Raw genomic sequence first — 20,839 nt, forward strand, 5'->3', positions numbered from 1 at the left:
CCAGCAGCAACTGCTTCAAGCCAGGCATGACTCAGGGAATCCTCACTACCTCCACGACGAGGTGACTGATGGTTGTGTATCCCTGCAATACAGAGAAGGCAACTGCAGCACAGAGAGGTTTCGTAACTTGTGTAAAGTCCCACAGCCATTAAATGGCGGAGTCAGGATGCAAACCGAGAAAACGGCTCTGGGTGCATGCAGGCAGCCCGTGTGTGGAGCCGTGCCGTGCCCACGCCTGGCTGTGCGGGTGCCGTGGACACACCCAGAGGACAGGGAACACCTGCTGGCAACCACCTGGGCCAGGCCTCGGTCACCGCACTAGGACGGGGACCCCGGGGCAGAAAGCCTTGGCAATGTCCTGCCTCCTTCTTGCCCTTAACAGGCCCCTTCCACAAAGCGGCCCGAGTCTTATCCAGGGCACCAGCGTCCAGGGACGGCGGGCGGGGACTCCAAAGGCAGAGGCCAAGTCCAGGTGGGCACCACGTGTTATTGGCTGAACTGCGTCCCCTGAAATTGATCTGTGGAAGCCCCGATCCCCAGAACCTACAAATGCGGCTGTATTTGGAGACAGAACCTTTAGAGAGGTGACTGAGATAACATGAGGTCACCAGGGTGGGCCCTGATCCCGTGTGACCGGGGTCCTTGTAAGAGGAGGGGATTGGGGCACAGACACGCACAGAGGGACGAGCTCGTGAGGACACAGTGAGAGGATGGCCATCCACACACAAGGAGAGAGGCCTTGGGAGACCCCGGCCCTGCCCACGCCTGGACCTCGGGCTGAGGCCTCCAGGATGGGGGGACAGGACACATCTGTTGTGTGAGCCCCCCGTCTGTGGGAGTGTGAGCTCACTGACATCGCAGAACCCCACAGCCTAGACCAGCCCTCTGGAGTCCACAGGGACCTATGTCCGCAGGCCGGGGCACAGGGCATGAGCTATCCTGCAATTACTAACCCCGTTAGGGCTCACAGCCCCAGGTCTCTCCTCAGAGATGAGCACGGGCTTCCAGGTCCACTTGCACTGGGAAAGGCTGCAGGGTTTCAGGGCAGAGCTCTGGGCACACCGTGCAGCCTGGCCCAGCCTGCCTCTGCCCCCTCGCTGCCCGGCCCGGCTCCAGGCACGGAGCTCCTCATGGTGGGAGGCGGGTCTGAGGTATGAGGCTCTGAGCAGGGGTGAGGGGACGGCTCTGCGAGCAGGGGCGTGGAGGAGGGGGCGGGACAGAGAGCAGAGGGAGGACGAGGACGCACGAGATGTCCCGCGCAGCCTGTCCGAGGGCACTTTCCTCACACTGAGACATGCCTGTCTCTCATGCAGGCTGTGAGCCCTGGCAACCTCCCCTCTGCGGAGTCCCCAGCATTTGCTGAACAAGCCAGGTGGGAAACGACAGGATAGAGGGATCTAGGAGTAAACACAATGGGAAGAGAAGAAACCCGAAAGACAGCAAATTGGAGACACTCGGACACTCCCGGGTACTGCAGGGTCTAGTAGGCAACGGGGGGGGGGGGCGGGGACGTGGGGGCAGGAGAGGCCTGGGGGTGCACAAAGGCGCAAAGGTATCGCCTGACCTAGACTGCGATTCTCTGAAGGTACATGTGATTCTTTGTAAGATTCCCACGAATATTTAAAGCAAAGGTGCACCCCATCCTGAATGGTAACACCATCTCGAAAGGATCCTTCAAAACACTTAAAAGGCAGACCCAGGGTTAGTTTTAGATTAAGAACCCTTTGTTCGCTCAACAGACACAGATCCACGGCACCGTCTCCGAAAGCCGTGGGCTGGAAGTGTTTTGGTATTTTCGAGTTGCCTGGCTTTGTGAGGGAAACACGGCGTAGGCCACATATTACGTCACACGGCCGGTGGGTCCAGGCAGGGTCCCGAAATCAATCCCATGAGGATTCTTGGGGGGGACAGACGCATCATCACACTAAGGAGGATAAATGAGAACCATGAATAGATTCAGATCGGTTCAGGTCAAGTCCGGCTGCCAACAAGTTACAAAACAGCTTTCATGTTTGAGGGGCGCCCGGGTGGCTCAGCCGGTTGGGCGTCTGACTTCAGCTCAGGTCAGGATCTCATGGTTCATGGGTTTGAGCCCCTCGTCCAGCTCTGTGCTGACAGCTCGGAGCCTGGGGCTGCTTCCGATTCTGTGTCTCCCTCCCTCTCTGCCCCTCCCCCACTCATGCTCTGTCTCTGTCTCTCAAAAAAACTAAATAAACAATAAAAAAATTAAAAAAAAAAAAAGCTCTCACGTTTGAAATTCTTTTTAGAGTAAAGGGTATGGATCCTGCAGCCAGTTGGCTGCTGTGCTCAGCACGTGTGGGGAAGGCAGGGGAGCACGGGAGCGGTGATGGTCTGCAGCGGGGACAGGGTGCCCAGCAGGAAGAGGAAAGACAAACGGGAGAGGCTGTAAGGTAGGGAGCCCATGTGGGGCGTTCCCAGAAGGGCATGTGGGCCACAGGCGAGCTACACAGAGAGGAGAGACACCTGTCCACACAGCTGTGCTCCACGGACTACTGCCACCGTGCACGCGGCCATGAGCCACGTGGAACGGCGTCCTATCCCCGGGCTACATTCACACCAACTTTTTGGTGTGTCTCCTCCAAGCCCCGGGACCTACAGATGACCCCTTCCGTCCCCCGTTTGGCCAATTAAAACTTGATTGGTAGCAACTGTCATCCCTTACTGCCCTGAGAGTGATGGGCTCCTCTCCATGGTGCTGAAATCCGGTGGTCACGCTTGAGCCTGGCAAAGAACTTGGGATCTCTTGGTTTACCAGAAAGAAGGGAGCCCACGACACCCTGAAGAACCCTGTTCTCTGGGGTAGGACGGGCACATTTCTATGGTTTATCCCCTCTACATATGCCTTAATTCTGTACACCCCATTCAGCCCGAAACATTAGAAAGGCTGAAGGTGGTCACGGGTGCCTACAGAGAGGGGAGATGGAGACCACCCCCGAGTCCACGCGGTGCCCCCGCCTTTCTAAGTGGGGAGCCCCCAAGTAAGGGGAAACGTGCCGTTTGGACCGACGCACTTTACAGGATAATGCCTGCGGCTCCCCAAACAAAGCACCATTGCCATGACAACAGTGGCATCCCACAACTCAGCCACTATTCTGAGACACGAAGCCACGAGCTTTACTTTTAAATGAATTTGATAAAATCTGCCTTGAAAACGTTCACATTCTCTGACAAAACTGGTGAGCCACCAGGAGGAACGTGTTCCAACAGCTGACACAAAGCTCCCAGGGACAATATCTGCTCAGAGACAAGGGGACACAAGGGCTGGAGGCACTTTTCATGAGCAAAATACAAACACGGAAACACAGGCTTTGGGCCACACGCGGACAGGGTCCCTGGCCCTTCAGCCAAAGTCTCTGAGCAGGTGGAAGGCGATGTCAGCGTCCGGGACAATTCCACGAGAGCGGTCGGGGAGAACTGCCCGGGCCACTTCTCTTCTCGAGAGTCACTGCAAAGAAGCCAACGGAGGGCAGTGCCTACAAAAGCCACCTAAACCGCCCTCCTCTCTTTCCATAAAGGAGAAAACCCAGGGCAGAGACGGTCTCCATTTCCCCCCCAGCCTTTGACGGCTCATGGAAAACTTTGCTGTGGTTAATCAGTATCTGGCAGGAATGGGATACTCAGTGGTGATGCTAATGAGAAGACAGAATCAGGTTTGTTCCTGGCAGCAGCGGCTTGAGCCAGCACGCCGGCAGACCATCCTCGACGACGCGGGGTGGTCAGCGACCAGAGGGCTGGCGTGGTCTGAGGAGGGGGGACGGGCAGGCGTGGCTTCAACACGAAGCTTTTGCCGGAAGGAGGCGTATATACACGTCTATGCCTCACCCACCATTCACAGGATGCCCGTTCTACACCAGGCTCTGTTAGGCAGCTCACACCCATGACCTCCCTTCCGGACACGGGCCTCCCCGGGTCTGAGCAGTGACATTCTGAGACAATCCAGCTGAGCCAGCGTCCAGAGGGAGGACATCCCGTCCTCCCTCACTCCCTCTTAGCCTGGTGCATCTAGACAGGACAGAGGCCCTCACCACCCGGGCCTTGGAGAATCCCAGAAGGGCTCATACCCCTTCACACCCAGGAAGGAAGGTCCTCCGTCTAGAAGCCAAGTGAGCGGCACAGAAGCCGGTGAGATTTGAAGAGCTGGAACGGCCCGGTACCGGTGAGAAATGAGCAAATATTGCTTGCCTGCCCTGGCCACACAATATTGTCTTCTCTCTTCCTCAGCAATGTTTTAATCTCTACAGTGGGCGCCAAAACGAACACTGATAATTCATAACAAAAAGATCGAAACATGGCGTCCTTATACTCTTTCCCCTTGTGGAGCCCATCCCCATCAGGTTTGCCCTCCATTGGCTGGGTGGCTGTGGAAAAGGGCACAGGACATGACGGACTCGAGGCAGCACCAGGACACCTGTGTCTGAACCCCGACCTCACACCCGCGAGCAGAACGTGACCTTGGATGAGCTGCCGAGATTTCTGAACCAAGTTTCTACGGTAACCATCTCCTGTGCTCGCCACCATTTGTCACCTGCCCTTCTGTCCCCTCCCGCTGGCTGCAGGATGACCACGTGGCCCAGAAGTGAATGAGGACACGGCTGTTTAAGGGGCGGGTCTGGGTCCCTTCTTCGCCTTTCCAGCTGGCCCTCGGAGCCCCGACAGGCTTCCCAAGGCTCTGGGGCTCCTTACTGTCATTTTCCCAGAGACGCCCCCTTCCTGGTGGCCTCACGGGTCAGGGCCGCCCATGCGGCCAATGGCCTCAGGGACAAGAGTGTACCTGGGTGTCCAGGTTTTGTGCCTGGGCCCAGCTGGGGATTTGAAAGTCATCGCCCTGCGAGCCAAGAAGAGACGGTTTTCTCTTCCGCCTCATTTCTGTCACCTGCTTCATTAGCTCTTTGAGGTGTCCCTTCTGTGGTGGCTAAAACCAGCAGCACTTGTGCGCACACGTGTACGAATCCTTCTCTCCCTGACTAAAACCCTCTGAAAGTCTTTCCACTTATGCTTATTGGAAACCAGAATAGAAACCCTTTTCTGCATTCAACTGAATTCCACCCCGCAAAGTGCTCAGCTCCGGTTATGAGGCTCAGATCCTCAAGCCCCACAAGGAGCTCCAGGAGGGAACTGAGGGCTTATTTCTGCTTGAAGCTGGGCTCAGCCCTAAAGAAATCCCTCATCACTGCCACGCAGCAGAGGCTCACGTCTGTGGTGGCTGTTGCGACCCGGAGAGACGCGAGGCTGGCCCGAGATCACACGGGAGACTGGAACCCGGGTCCTTGTGGCACGTGAGCAAACGCTCTCTTTGAGGTTCTACTACCCAGCGGCCTTTGAATGTCGATGAAAATGAAGATTTCCGCGACTATTTCCGGACACTGCATGTACTGTGGCTCCACGTGTCAAAGACCAGAAATTCCGGGGTGAGTGCCTTTCCCGAAAGGCCAGGCTCCCTGCGAGCTGATGGGTCCTCAGCGGCACGCTGCGGGCGGGACCCTCCCTCCTGCCATCAGGACACTGGCCTAGGCAGGCCTGTCCGGGGTCCCACGGTGGCTCCGGGCTTGCTGGGTCAGAGACACCAGCACAGAAGGTCATAGGTGAATGGATCCCAGCACTCGCCCTCCTGGCACCTGCGGGTGTCCACGTGCACCCACCGAGTTTACCCCGCCATGTTCTCCGCCCCGCCGTGCATTGGGCAGGCATGGGCTATACCGCCCTCCAGCAAAACGTAAGGGCCAAGAGTGGAGTTCTCTGGGTGCTGGGGAGAGGGAGGACCCAGAGCCTGGCCTCCAGGGCTCCCGGTCCCTACCAGGGGATACGCTGTGCACCCCAATTTCTGGGAAATGAGCCATGACTCTGATCGCAAAAAGGGACATCCAGAGAACACACGTCAGGGCCAGCGGGTGGCCACGGCCATCTTGGGGGGAGGGGAAGGGGAAGGGAATCCACCAGGAGAACTGCAAGGGTCTTTAAGGGAAGGCGGGGAGACAAGCAAAGGTGCCCTGGACAGGGGGCAGCCTAAACACAGCACCAGTAAGGAGGCGGGACAGCAGCTGTCTGACCTGCATGGAAAGGGCCGGAAAAAGGCAAGGCTGCACAGGTAAGCGGGGCCCCCTCGAGAGCCAGTAGTTTCCAAGGGCCCCACACCTGCCACCCGGGAGTGGACAGGGTCTGTGCGGCCTGGGGGTACGTGCCTGGTTGAGCAGGGGCCGTTGTGGCGTGGGTTGGGTTCTTTGCCCCCACGGGGTGGGAAGAGGGGCCTCGTAACAACCCTGCCCTCGTACCCCAGACGTCCCACCCACCCGGCGTGGGGACCCGACGACAAGCACCCGCCGAGCAGCACGCTTCCCAGCACCGCCTGCACTCAGGCCAGGTGCAGGGTCCACGGGGGCCGCCCGGGGGTCTGGAGGGTCCGGGACACCCTGCTGGACTCTCTCGCACTGAGTCCAGGGTTCTCTGGGGCCACCGACTGGAACCCCTACAAGACAATTACTTCCGAAAACACCTTCAAATTCTAGAGCTTCATTGTGAAGACCGAGTGGGGGCTCATCTTAGAGCAGTAACTGATCCCCTAGGAGTCGCCTGTCCTCCCTTCGGGAGGCCCTACCAGGCTTTCTCTCCAGAGCAGGGGGTGGGGGGGTGGGGGTAAAGGGCGAGCAGCATTCCAGAACACTCCAGAGCAGGGCAGTAAAGGGTGGGCAGCATTCTGGAACTCTCTGGAACAGGGGGGTAAAGGGTGAGCAGCGTTCCAGAACTCTTTGAAACAGGGGGGTAAAGGGAGAGCAGCATTCCGGAACTCTCTGGAACAGGGGGTAAAGGGCAAGCAGCATTCTGGAACTCTCTGGAGCAGGGTGGGTAAAGGGTGAGCAGGGGAGGTAAAGGGCAAGTGGTGTTCTGAAACTCTCCAGAACAGGGGGGTAAAGGGCGAGTAGCGTTCCGGAACTCTCTAGAACAGGGGGGTTAAGGGTGAGTGGGGGAGGTGGGTAAAGGGCAAACAGCATTCTGGAACTCTCTGGAACAGGGGGGTAAAGGGCGAGCAGCGTTCCGGAACTCTTTGAAACAGGGGGGTAAAGGACGAGCAGCGTTCCGGAACTCTCTAGAACAGGGGGGTTAAGGGTGAGTGGGGGAGGTGGGTAAAGGGCGAACAGCATTCTGGAACTCTCTGGAACAGGGGGGGTAAAGTGCGATCAGGGGGAGGGGGGTAAAGGGTAAGCAGTATTCTGGAACACTCTGGAGGGGGGTAAAGGGGAGCAGGGTTCCAGAACTCTCTGGAACAGGGGGGTAAAGGGCAAGTGGAGGGGGGAGTAAAGGTTGAGCAGTGTTCAGGAACTCTCCAGAGCAGGGGGTAAAGGGCGAGCAACATTCTGGAACTCTCCGGAGCAGGGTGGATAAAGGGCGAGCAGGGGAGGTAAAGGGCGAGCAGCGTTCTGGAACTCTCCAGAACAGGGGGGTAAAGGGTGAGCAGCGTTCCGGAACTCCAGAGCTCCTTCGGCTACACTGGGCCCTTTGTAAAAATGCACATCAACCCTCACTGCTAAGCAGAAGTCTGAAACTTCAAACCAAATCCTTCACCTGCAAAGGGATATACTGAGGACTGGACTTCAGGGACAGGTCAGCAGCATGGAGGAGGGAGAAGGGAGGGGGAGGGGGAAGGGGGGAGGAGGGAGAAGTGAGGGGAAGGGGGAGGAGGGGGGAGCGGGGAGGAGGGGCAAGTGGGGGGGAGGAGGAGGGAGAGGAGGAGGGGAGGAGGAGGGGAGGAGGAGGGAGAGGAGGAGGGGAGGGAGAGGAGGGGGGAGGGGGAGGGGGGAGGAGAAGGGGGAGAGGAGGAAGGGAGAGGGAAGGGGAAAAGGAGGCGGAAAAAAATGGCACGTGGGCAGGACCCAGAACCTGCTCAGGAAGTCAGCCACGGGCACTGGGGCAGAGCAGAGGACAGGTGTCCCCAGGATTCGGTGAAAGGTGGCAGTGGCTCATCCACGGGAGGGTCTCTGGACTGAGCGCCCCCATGGCCCGGCGTTGGGGAGCACGGGAGGGGAGCTGCCTGCCCGACCCCCATGAGGCAGAACTGCATAGGGCGGACAGAACCCCGCTCCAGCAGGGACAAGAACAGTGGTGAGGACAGGCCTGTCTGAGGCCTCAGGAGGGACCGGGAACCACAGGTGGCCAGGAGACGCACAAGGGCAGAAAGCTCGGTCCAAACCCCAGCTCCCTGTTACCCTGCCCTCTGACCTGACGTGTGACACGTCTCCGGACACCTTCGTCTCCTCACCTGGAACCTGGGGACAGTCACGGGGCCACCTTCCCGCAGGGCTGTCACCGTGATCCAATAAAAGGCACCGAGTGCAATCTGGGCACGAGTGGGCCCGGAAACTGCACGATCTCTTTTTGTTTTGCTATTTGAATCAAGACAGCCTGCCGCCTCCTCCTCCTCCGGGAAGCCGTCCAGACTCCACAGTCCACTGGGATTCGCGCCCCCAAATGTGGACTTCAGCCCCACCTGCTCCCTCGCACAGGCGGAGACCTTCCCCCTCGGCAGGGAACTGATGACCACGAGTCCAGCTCTTCAGCCAGATCACGCTGTCCTGTCCCCGCCGACCCTGGGAGCCTGGCCCAGGGCCTCCATCGGGAGCTCGGACTCGGCAGAAGAAGAATGTCATGGGGTGGCGAAAAATCAGACCGCAGACCGAGAGGCCGTGGGGGCTGGGAAAGGCAGGGGGGAGACCAAGCAGGCCCGCAGGAGGCGGGAGGCAGAGGCAGAGCCAGGGAGCCCGGGGCATCCCTCACCTCCGAGACCGGACTGGGCGAGGTGCGAAGGAGGACGGGGGCCCAGGAGGGAGGAGCGGGGCAGGCGCAGGCCAGCGGGCACTGGGACCCCAGCCCGGAGCAGAAGGGGCACACCCGCCAGGCAGCGCATCCTGAGAAGGGGGTCCCCGCCCATCTGAGGGCACACCCAGACCGCGGCGGTCCTCCTCCAGAGCAGAGGGTCCTGCTGGGAGCACCAGCAGGCGGGGTCAGGGGACAGCAATCGGAAGCAGCCCTGGGGCCCGGAGCCCCGGTTTAGTGCCTAGTGGGTACTGGGGAGCGAGGGACGGGGAGCCCAGCAGCGGGGTCAGGAGAGGGGTCAGGAGAGGGGCCTTCCACCCACGCCCCAGGCCCACCCCAGGTCCTACAGGAGGGTGGTCCTCACGGGGACCCACCGGGGGCTCCGTCTGGCCCGCCAGACCTTCACGCGGACACAAAGCCACGTGCCCGAGCGCATTAGCTCCCGCGGGGACTCGCGCACACACACGCTTTCGTGCACGGTGCACACAGTCACTGCGTTTGGTGGGAACACGACCACCGCCCGCACGAGAGAAAGCGCACGTTGCGTCTCGTCCAGCACGTCGTCACCCAGGGGCTTCCCCGCCTCGGGAAGCCCGGCCAGTGACGGCCACGGCGGATCTGACGGCACGAGCACAGGCGGGCCCCGCAGGCGGGACGCGCTCACGGAAGCACTGACCGCCAAGCCACCGCCGATTCCGCTCTGCCTCCCGGTCCCCTGCGGGCCGGCGGGGGCGTTAGGTGGACCTCCACCAACGACGTGTGCGTGGCACATCCACGTTACCTGTGGATTTCACGTGACGATGATGAAGGTGATGCCACGTGATACTGGTGACGAGGGGGACCCCATGTGGTGGGGAGTCAGGGGTGAGGGTGTGCTGACACCGAAGGGGGTTTCCAGAGCACATGTGGTTGAGCGTCTGGGGGAGACGGTGGGCGTCTGGGGCCCTTCTGCTGGGGGGCGGGTGGGGGCTACGGCTCCTCCCTGGGGGCCCGAACGCCCCAGAACGGCAGGCGAAGAGCCAGGAGAGGCTCCGGTTCGGGGAATAGTTCAACCTGGAGGGCTGGAAGGAGACACGTGGGAGGTGAGAGGATTTGCTGGGCACGTCTAGCGGACACGTCCCGCAGCAGCCACCAAGCCAAGGCCCCTGTGGGCAGTGGCCACGGCAGGACCGATCGCCAGCCGCCCGGCCTCCCTCTGGCACCGTTCCAAAAACCCCGGGCACGCCTGACGGGCCAAGAAGCTGCTGGGACGTGGGTGCTGGGGAGCCTCAGGACAGACCACGGGCGGGGAAGGCAAGACACGTGGACGCACACAGGCCACGGGAAGCCAAGGCTTTGTGCCACGGCTGCACGTTTCCGGGACAAAGACAGGTGTCGCCGGGAGTTCGGACAACACGGCACTTGGGACGAACCAAAGACCTCAGGGAAGGCTCCCACGTCCACACTCGCCAGCCCACGTGCCAGAAGTCAGCCACACGAGAAACCCCATCCCGACACGGCACGCGTGCAACCTGGAACCGTCCCAGACAGGGTGCCGCCTTAGCTCGCGTCCCGGCACGTCCGCTCGCTGCTGGGGATAAAACTTCTCAACTGACAGGCGGAGAGAAGCGGGGCTGGGGGGGGGGGGCGGGGGTGGCACCCCGGCAGCGGGCTCGCGACCGGCAGACGGGAAAAGAGGGAGCAGGGAGGGAGTCTGGCTCGCACGCCCTGCACGGCTCCCGCAGCGGCCACGGACCCAGGAACACAGGCCACGTGACAGGTGCCGGCCACGTGCTGCTCACATCCGCTTGGGCTGCAGAGTCTTGCCAGGGCTTTATCATGTCTCCCTTCCTCCGCAGCTGGCTCTGGGAACCCAGACAACAGCTGTGTGATTGCCACCCAACTCCAGGTACGACAGCAGCCTGGCTTTCCTTGAGGAGGCTCCTGCCTCCAGCTCGTAAAGAGGAGACCCGGCCGTGCCGACCCCCATCGATCCGACCCGACGAAATGAAATAGGTTAGAGCTTGGGGTTTCCCCCGGACCTGCTGGCAAGCACCAAGGGCCCCCCTCTGTCTCAAAGTAAAGTGGCACATTTTACAGCCAAAATGCCAGGAAAACAGAATGCTTTTTTCAGATAAGATCTGGTTTATTTCACAGCAGGTGGGACCTACGGAACAGGTATTTAAAAAAAAAGAAAAAGAAAATCACCGCTCGGTTATCAGCGTGGGTTTTACATTCTCACACCTACACACACACACACACACACACACACACACACACACACGCACAATATTGCATTCAGAAATCTGTTTGGAAACACCACCCCCTATCCATCATCTATACATATCGGAAGCGTAATTACACAGGCGCTCGGTCTCGAAACCTAGCAACAGTAACCACGTAGCTCTTAATCGGCTACCCAGACACCCAAACTCACACATCAGCTCAATGTGCTTCATCCTGAAAAACAAAACCTCCTTGCTTCTCTGTCTGGAACTGCAGACGGACAAGATGTATGAAAACAAACCTTGTTCAGCTGAAGACGAACAGCCCATGCCATTCAGTCCATTTGACAGTTCATCTCCCCACAAAGCCGGGCAAAGAACAAAAATAACAAAGACTGGAAAAAACAGGGTATTCCGGTCCAAAGCTCATCAGCTTGCAACACGCTTAATATTTGCATGACTGTTTCGGACACGAGCTCTCGGCTCCCCGGCAGCCTCGCCACAGGGACCTCCGTCCTACAGAAGCCGCCGTAAACGCCCCACGGCACAGCCCGTGAGACCCGGGGGGCTCGTGGGCTCCGCGACAGCTCAACACTGGATGTCAGCAAATGGGGATTAACTTTAGTGTTTGCAGCGGCTTTGACACCCTCACTTTCTCGGAGGCGGCAAATGAAATAACCCAACGGAGGTCACGTCTCATTGTTTAAAGGGGAAGGGGGTTAAAAAAACAAAGCAAAACAAAACAGAAGGAACCGCAGCATCAGGCTCCGGCAACATGCATGCTGGCCGGATGGAGAGCAGAACGTTTCACGACAAGATGTAATCTCCCTTTTAAAGGGACAGAGATGCATCCACACGGCATTCTGGATCCATTTCCGGATTCTACAGACCTCGGAGCGCCCGTTAATCACCTCACCGCTTTTCAGCATGCTTCCTGTCTTCCCCGAAAGCCACGGCGGAGCATCCCTAGCGCCCTGATTTCTTGGTCGTGAGCTTCCCCGTCCAGAAAGCAAAGGGCCCGCCGCTCCCAGGCAGAGGCTAGCTGATGATCTGAAGGGTCTTTCGGAGAAAGGCGTCGCCGACTACCCAAGTCAGGACAACGTTTCTCCTTTTAATTTACTCCCTCTGAGTATCGACGCTGACCCCATGTCCCCACCCGCAGCTCGGGATTGGGGGATCCGTCCACCATACTTCTATTCGGAAATGCAACCCAACAGGATGCAGATGAAGCCTTACCCTCACTCCCTCGGTCCAGAGTCCCGACACGTGAGCCTGGTTCTCCAAAACGGTGCCCCAGCCCCACTAAGTGATCAGCTAAAGTCTGCTAGTGAGCATCACGGGCCGTCCCGACAGAGGCAAGGGCCCGCAGCCTCAAGCTCAGGACACGCGTCCCCGTCTTCCACGTTTCTCCTGTGCCGCGGGGTAGCTTCTAAGTCAAGATTTAATGCAGATCGTACAGTAGAAACACGGCCCCATCCTGTCCTCCCCGGCACCCCCGCCAGGACTCGTGAGGCTGACAGGAGGAGAGCCAGGGCACGTGGGACAAGCTGAAGCCCCCCAGCAATCACGCTGGACACCCGGCACCCGAGGGTCCAGGGGCCGACAGCGGAGTGGCCTTGACCTTGACAGATAGTGACGGCACCCTCACAGGTCACGAGGGTGGGGGTCGGGAACCAGGCCACAGAGGGTGGAATCGGAGAGCCACGTGGCCACGGAGACTCACAAACAGCACACTAGAGACCCTCACTGCAGCACGGCCCCAGAACTGCGTGGTGAAAGGGTAGAGAACTGTGTCCCCGATGCTGCCCACCGCCCCATGCCTGCTCTCCCCGTCCCCCCATAAGCTCTGCACCCCCAGACTCGGAGGGAGGGCAAAACATCACAATACTCTGGCAAACGCATCCCCGCCAGGGACGCGTACCTTCGCAGAGGTAACAGCCTCAGAAGGACAGTCGTGTGACAACGTGCGTGCCCTCGATGGTGGCTGACGTAGCCCCCAAAAGACGTGTGAGTCCTAGTTCCTGGATCAACTTAAGAATCTCAAGACGAGAGCATCCTGGATTTCGGGCGGCTTTAGATACAAAGACTCGCGCCCTTATCAGAGAAAGGGGAGGGGACCGGGGACACAGGTGCAGTGAGTGGGCCATGTGCAGCAGCGACAAAGACAGGGGCCACGCCTATCACCCGAGGGATGCCAAGGGACGCCGGGTCCCATCAGAACCGGAGGGAGGCAAGGACGGACCGACCACACCAGCACCTCGACTCGGCATGTCCGGTCTCCAGAACGGAGGCAGAATAAATCTCCGTTGATTCCCGCTGCCTGGCTGCTGGCGACTCTTTATGGCAACCCCAGGACACTGGTACGTGGTCCGTCCTCACGGTCGAAGCAGGCCCACCCAAGCCGGGGGTGGGGCAGGCCGGCGGGGGGTCCCGGGAGGCACAGGTGGGTCTGGCCTTTGGAAGCCCAGCACCGGAATGCTGGGGGGACACAGACCGGTGACTACAGATACCACGCCAGGCCCCCGAGTCGGGCTCCCTGGGGACGGCCCTGGCCATCTCCATCCGCAGAGTTCCCCAGGCACACCCCACACTTGGCACGCGCTGCTGGGTGCCGGGGAACCCTGGAGGTTTGGGTCGGCAACTCATGATCAGTCAGGAACAGGAATGGTGGTGGAGGTGGGGCGGGGGGGGGGGGGGGCAGTGGTTCCCGAACTGTTTGGGGAACGACAGCCAGCAGCTCAGAAGACTCACTGAGGGGGAGGGGGGATGAGGAAGCAGCCAGGGTGGCACGGGTCCAGGACACGGGGGAAATGGGCGGATGCACCAATCAAAGAGGAAACGTGCACAAAAGAGTCTAGTTTTCTGAACAGTCGCTTGCTGTTCTCTGGTGATGGGGTGACGGGTTAGTAGCCTGTCCCGCTCGGGAAGGGACTTTCACCTGTGCTCCAGAACCCGGGGCAGGGTGGCAAAGGGGGCATCAGGCTCTGTGGCTCACACTTCCTCCCCGGCCAGGCCTCAGGCGGACGAAGGTCTCTGGGGAAGAAGGTCCCCAAACAGGCACAGGGCCTGAGTGGGAGAAGGTGCTCGATGAAGAGTCATCGTGGAAAGAAGTGATAGGCACCTGGGTACCAGCTGGTTCAGGCACCCCTGGGGGCGCCCTAAGGGGGTTCCAGCAAAATACACTGTTTTCAATCCAGAGGGAAAAGGGTGCCCCCTCCAGCAGCGAGAAGCAGACGGCTTTCCTGAGGACGCACAACTTCTCCAAAGAGGCACCAGCTCGGCTGGGGCTCTGGATTTCAGAGCCCGGACTCCCGTGGGGCCACCTTGTGGAGGTGACCCTGCACCCCGCGTGTCCTCCTCCATCCCGCTCCGTGTCCCTGTCCCAGTCCCAGACAGCCGCTACCAGGGGGCACCCTTCACCTGCAAGGTCTCCCCGTGACCCCGTGCTGCAGGAGCATTGCCGGGACCTCCAACACTTCCTGTGGGAGACAAGCGAGGTGTCAGAGGGCAACGCGGAGTCAAGGAGGAGTCAGGACGCGGGGAGGAACCACCAGTTCCTTAGGTGGGAGCTTATTCGGGGCCGTGGGTGAGGACAGGGGCCTCCGGGAACTCCGTCTAAAGCACGGTGCCCCTGAATGGAGGCCGAGCGGCTTGCACGCCGTGGGTGAGGCTGCCCTGAGCTTCAAGCCTTCCCAGGTTCGGACTTCCTGCCCGGTGCAGGCGCTGCCCCGCCCAGACTCCCACCGCACAGGGCACCTGCTCCTCGCCGGGAACAAGCGAGGCACAGGGCAGAGGCTCAGTGCGCACAGGGCTGAATCGGGGTTTTACAACAGGCTGACAGCATCAGTGAATCAGCACGTTGAGGGATGTCTATGCCCACAAAGGACCAACAGGCCCGTTTGCTGGACCACAGTCAGACCCCTCGTCAGAAACTCGGGGGAAAGGAGAGGTCTCCTTTCCTTCTTTGGAGGTGCCGAAGGGACCCCACAGGGAGCAGACCACCCCTTCCCTGCAGGGCACACGGTGGAAGAGCCCACAATGCAGGGGACAGGAGGGGCGGACCCCTGCCTCGCGTGACCGAAAAGCTGGCCCTGTGTCTTCACGGAGCCTGGGTGGTCTTACACAGGTTCGGAGTAAATGCCGCAGACCTCAGCCCCAGGACTGATAGATACGGACGCCGTACAAGCCTGCGGGGGTGTCCCCAGGTCTCAGGAGGGCTGCCCTTCATAGTCTAAATAAATCATTGGTCAGAATGGGCGAGCGGTGATTCAAACGTATTCACCCAACGCACAGGAATCCTTCCATCGTAGGAAAAGCCCTCAGTTGGTCCGAGAGTCTGCATCCCATGTAGGGAATCTCGAAATCTCAAAACGGAGGAGACAGTCAGGAAGCTCCCCACTTTTTGTCTTAAAATCAACTCGGTACCTCAAGGGATGCGTCACTTTGTGAGTAGGACCATTTAGGGGCTGGTCCTCGTACTGGCAGTGGGGAGGGCCAGGAGCGTGGATATACGGGGCTCTCGGCCCCCCTCCCGGAGCCAGCGTGGGAAAGCCACTTCCCAACTCCCTCCTGCCCATCAAGGTCGGTGCTCAGAGCAGTAAGGAGGGCCCGTTAGGGTCAGAGACAGCTCAACTCAAGAGGCGCGTCCCCGCCGCGGTCGTGGGGTGAGGCCCGCACACGCTCCCTGCCCCGCCTCGGCTCTGCGTCCTGCTTCAAAGAGCCCCGATTCCCGGAACAGCGTCTGATACTTCGACCTGGAGACAACCCCATCCCACCGCGCGGCCCTCCGTCCCGGGGACGACGTCGGGAGGGAGCTGCTGGCACCCGCGGGCTCACTTCATTCTGAGTCGCACGGCAGATGTGGACTCATCACATCTTTACGACGTGCTCCCGGGGGCGCCGGCCTCAGAGCAACGCAGCGGCTTGCCCTGGCTCACGGGAGGGACTGGCGTCGGCATCGGGCTCGGCCTTCGGGAGGTCCTGATGCCCGGCGCACAGCCCGGGGTGACTCCAGCAAAGCTCCTGGCTCCGCATCCTTGTTCGGTTCTCAGACCCAAGGTGGGTGCCAGCCACACATCACACACGGTAAAGACTCGACAGCCAGACACGTGCTTTCGCTCAAACACGGGGGGAGGGGCACAGGCGGTGAGACACAGACGCCATCCAGCCACCTTCCCAGGCACCTGGGAGCCCACCGCCCACCCCGTCCACGGATCGGTACCATCTGTGAAAGCTCACCACCGCTGGTCCAATGGGACTGCTCCCCGCTGCAAGTCCTGTGCAAGCCCGGGGCTGGAGGAAACAGGCCGGCGGGCTCTTCCAAGATGCAAGAGCGGGCCCAGCCACCAGCAGGGCGATGGGCCGGAGGAGGGGCCCCAGAGACAGTCCTTCTGGTCGGCACAAGGGGTACTAGAGAGGGGAACAGTCGTGAGCACCCCCGCGGGGGCAGAGGAACGGACGCAGAGACGGGGACCCGGGGCGACACCGGTCTCCCCGCCGCCTCGCTCACCGCCGCCTCTGAGTTCACGCGGGGAGGCGTGCGATTCAGGACAACGAGCCTAGGTCAGCCGCAAATGAACTCGAGGCCCCAGGGGGACAGCGGTGCCCTCCGCCCACCGCGTGCGTACTGAGGACGCGAGAGCGAGGAGACGGCGCGGCGGCCAGGGCCGCGCTCTCCGTCACAGTTTGCTAACTGCGGACGCGGAGCCGCCATCGCGGGGGTGGGAGACGGCGGGGGCTGTCTCCTCGCAGGACGGAGCCCCGCCCCCCGAGCCTACTCACCGATGTCCGTCTCCTTGTGGTTCTTGATGTACTCCGCCAGCTCAAAGTTGCCCGCTATGATCGCCACCTGCCAAGAGCAGACATCACGTTAGCGCAGAGCCTAACGTTCGCACCCGTCCACGCCGCCGACGGCCGCACCGCACGGCGGGCCCAACCAGGGCCCCCCAGAAAGACGACACGTACACCCTTATTTTCAGTTTTATTCAGATGTAACTGACACTCAACAGCGTGTGAGGTTAAGGTGCGCGAGGAAACACCTTGACCGCCGGCGACGGTGGGAAGGTCACAACTCGGTTAGTTAACCTCTGTCACCGCATGTGGCTACAGAGACCCTTCTCCCCGGGATGAGAACTTCTAGGATCTGCTCTCTTGGCAACTTGCCAGCACACCTACGGCAGGGTGAGCGCCAGTCCCCGGGCAGAACGCCACATCTCGGCCACCAGCCCACCTTTTACCTGGAAGTCAGTGCCTCCTGCCCGCCCCCCCCCCCGCCCACCCCCTGTCCCCTGCCTCGGCAACCACACGTCTGACCTCTCTTCCGGTGGGTTTGGACTTTTAGATTCCACGTATCGGTGAGATTGTATGGTTTATGTCTCCGTGTGACTTAATTCGCTTAGCTTGCTGCCCTCCAGGCCCATGCATGTTATCACAAGCGGGGAGAACAGTCCTGACTCTTCTTAGAAAAAGTTTTTTAATCGGTTTGTTTATTTGAGAGGGAGGGAGGGAGGGAGAGGGAGAGGGAGAGGGAGAAAGGGAGAGAGAATCCCAAGCAGGCTCCGTGCTGCCATCACAGAGCAGGGCTCCAACTCCCAAACCGTGAGATCCTGACCTGAGCCGAGATCAAGACTCAGACGCACCACCGACTGAGCCCCCAGCACCCCAGTCATGACTCTCAAAACGGCAGCCACGGGCTCCATCGGCCCCCACACATCATGCTCACCCCCCGCAAAGCCCCTGGCCACTCGACAAGGTGAGGCTCTCATTCCACGAGAACCCCAGGAGAGCAAGCGTCTGCCCAGAAGGTCCCCAGCAGGGACAATCTGCACAGGAGCAGGGTGGGGCGCTCAGTAAGCCTGCGCCTGGAGGGCCCCTGGACCGTGTCCTGTACTCCGCCCTTCTGATTAGACACGAGCCACTCCCCATAAGCAGGGAGAAGGGAATCCTCAAAAAAGTACCCAAAGCTCTTCACCAGATTTCAGTTTGGTGGAAAAAAACCCCACCCTTGCATGCGTGCAGAAGATCAGAACCAACACCTACGGGAAACGCTCCCAACGCGGGCCCCACGGATCTGTGGGCTGACACGAAAACGCCGGGGCGGGGCTGGAGGGGGAGGGAGACCAGGCGCCAGAAGCACGTGGGCAGGGCTCTCGGCACCACAGGCGACGGTCTACACCCACGGGAGCCAGGCCTGCAGGTGCCAGCCTGGAGACACATGCACATCTACAGCCCTGCGGTGATGACGCGGGTGGGACTCAGCCAATCATCCGGAGGCCTTATTAGCAAACCCTGATTTCCTGGAGAAGCGACTCCCGCCCGAGCCTCCCGCCCGCCCTACGGATCCCAGACTCCCCAGCCCCCACAGTCACGCGAACCAGCTGGTCACGAGAAACTGCCTCAATGTAGATCTCTCCAACCCGTCGGGCCCGCTGCCCTGGAGCGTCCTGATGGAGGCAGCTTCGCAGAGGCCGGGGGGGCCAGACACCCAGGGATCCTGGGCCCCCGCCCTCAGGAGCGACGCTGCTTTCCACGGGTGCCCTCCAAGGATGCCGCCCGAGAGGAGCGGCCGGCCGCCGAGGCCGGGCCCTCCCCGGCTTGCCAGTGGAAGACCAGCCACGGGAGCCGCCGCTGACGCCAGGGAAAGCCAGAAGGCAAAGAGCGGTTCAGGGGCGGCCCCTGGGTCTGCCAAGATGGGCGGCTACTATCAAAATCCAGAAGATAGTAAGTGCTGGCGAGGATGTGGAGAGCCCGGCCTGTTTGCGCCCAGGCGCGCCCTGCTGCTGTTAAGGTAAGAAGGCTCAGCCACCGTGGGAAGCAGCTTGGAGGGCCTCGGGAAGTGAGAGAATGACTGCGTGATGTAGCAATTCTACCTCCGGGGTCAGACCCGAAGGGACCGAAAGCGGGTATGATGGTTAATTGTATGTGTCATCTTGACTGAGCCACGGGGGTGCCCAGACAGTCGGCCAAAAACTACCGTGGGTGTGTCTGCGAGGGCGTTTCTGGACCACACGAACGTCCGACTCAGCAGGCTCAGTAAAGCCGCCAGTGCTCCCCGGCTCTGGTGGGCCTCGTCCCACCAGTTGAAGGTCTGAGCAGAACAAAGAGTCTGACTGAGCAGGAAGTCCGCCTGCCAGATGGCTGAGCTGGCGGGTAGGTCTCTTCCGACCTTCAGACCCGGATGGAAGTACCAGCTGAGCCTCAGGCCCGCCAGCTTTCAGACTGAGACCTGCACATCACTGCCTGGGCCTCCAGCTTGTCACAGCATCAGCCCCGGACTTCTCAGCCACCACACAGGGGTGTGTGTGTGTGTGTGTGTGTGTGTGTGTGTGCACGCGCGCACGTGTGCACACGGGCATCCCGCTGGCTCTGTTTCCCTGGTGAGTGCAGGTCTGGGTCCTGGGGTGGGGCCACTGTAACAAATGCCCGCCAGTGCGGAAGCAGCTTTGGGAGCGGGGGTGGCAGGGGCTGGAAGAGGTCTGGGGTGCACGGATGGTCAAGGCCATTCTGATGGACTCGCCCACCAAATCACGAGGAAATGCATTATAAAGTCGCCAACGGCTCGGCCGACTGGTGCTCGCGTCCTAGGGTTGTGCGGAAGGCAGAACGCACGAGTGAGAGTTGGGAATTTGGCGGAGGAGACGTCTATGCAGAGCGAAGGAACAGCAGGCTCCTCGTGGTGACAGGTCAGGGGAGACGAACCGGAGGCGGAGGGCTTAAGCAAGAAGGAGCCAGAACGCGAAGCCTGGGGAACATCCTCGGCCCGTGCCTGTGGCAAACAGTGAGAAAGCATGCTCTGAAGAGAAGACCGTGCGCGTGGCGTAGCCGGACTACCACTGGACAAAGAGCGCACGGGATCATGGGAGCAGAGACACCGCGAGTTTGAACTGAGAGGGCGGAGCCGGGCTGTAACCGGGGAAGGCTGGGGGCTTCTTGGTTTGGACGAGAGGGGACAGTAGCTCCTGGGCGGCAAACATGCAACACTCTTCCAGAAGGAGATTCGGAGACTACCAGGCCACTGCCTGGGTTCCACCAGGAGCCTTGTGGGTGGGACCGCCCTGCAGAGCAGGGGTGAGGCTGCTGGCCAGGGCACCGAAGCAAACAGGGCTGTTCTCGAGCCGAAAGACCTCGCGGAGCTGGCTGCTGGGCTCCAGACCGCTGGGGACCCGACACCCCTTCCTTCTGTTTCAGCCTCTCTTTTGGAAACGGGGACGTCTGGCCTGTGAGGGTCTCGCTGTCGCGCCTTGGAAGCACCCAGCTCGTCGGTTTCACGGGTTCCCAGCGGGAGACGTGCTTGGCCTGAGGATGATCCATACCTGGGGTCTCACGCACACCTGAGCTGGATGACGTTTAAGTGGGACTTGGGACTTTAGAGATGGTGCCGGAGTGAGGTAAGACTTTGGGGGGCTGTTAGGTGAAATCAGCGTGCTTTCCATGCCAGAAAGACATGGATTTGGGGGCTCAGGGGGTGGAGTGTTGCATACTTAATGTCTGTGCCCTACCCACCCCCCCACCCTGTGTTGAAAACTAACCCCCAAGGGGAATGGAATTTGGAGGTGGGTCTTTGGGAGGTAGTTAGGGTGACACGAGGTCATGAGGGTGTAGCCCCTGTCGGGAGATCTGCAACCTCGTAAGAGGGGGATACCAGAGACGCTCTCTCTCCCCCCGACCACATGAGGACACGGCAAGAAGGCCAGCAAGAGAGGCCCCACCAGAACCCAACTGTGCCGCACCCGACCTTGGAGCTCCAGCCCCCAGAACTGTCTGTTGTTCAAGCCCCCTGGTCTGCGGTCTTCCATTATGGCAGCAAGGAC

General features: G+C 60.5%; 1 protein-coding gene across 1 annotated transcript in view; it reads right to left on the reverse strand.

Moving 5' to 3' along the window:
• SHANK2 (SH3 and multiple ankyrin repeat domains 2) overlaps nucleotides 1-20,839 on the reverse strand; it is a 509,419-nt gene that overhangs the window by 327,981 nt on the left and 160,599 nt on the right. Inside the window, exon 11 of the mRNA XM_030332233.1 lies at nucleotides 16,812-16,878. Within this exon, the coding sequence (XP_030188093.1) occupies nucleotides 16,812-16,878 (67 nt within the window). The remainder of the gene's footprint in view (nucleotides 1-16,811; nucleotides 16,879-20,839) is intronic.

The sequence above is a fragment of the Lynx canadensis genome, chromosome D1 (genome assembly GCF_007474595.2).
Source record: "Lynx canadensis isolate LIC74 chromosome D1, mLynCan4.pri.v2, whole genome shotgun sequence".
NCBI lineage: Eukaryota > Metazoa > Chordata > Mammalia > Carnivora > Felidae > Lynx > Lynx canadensis.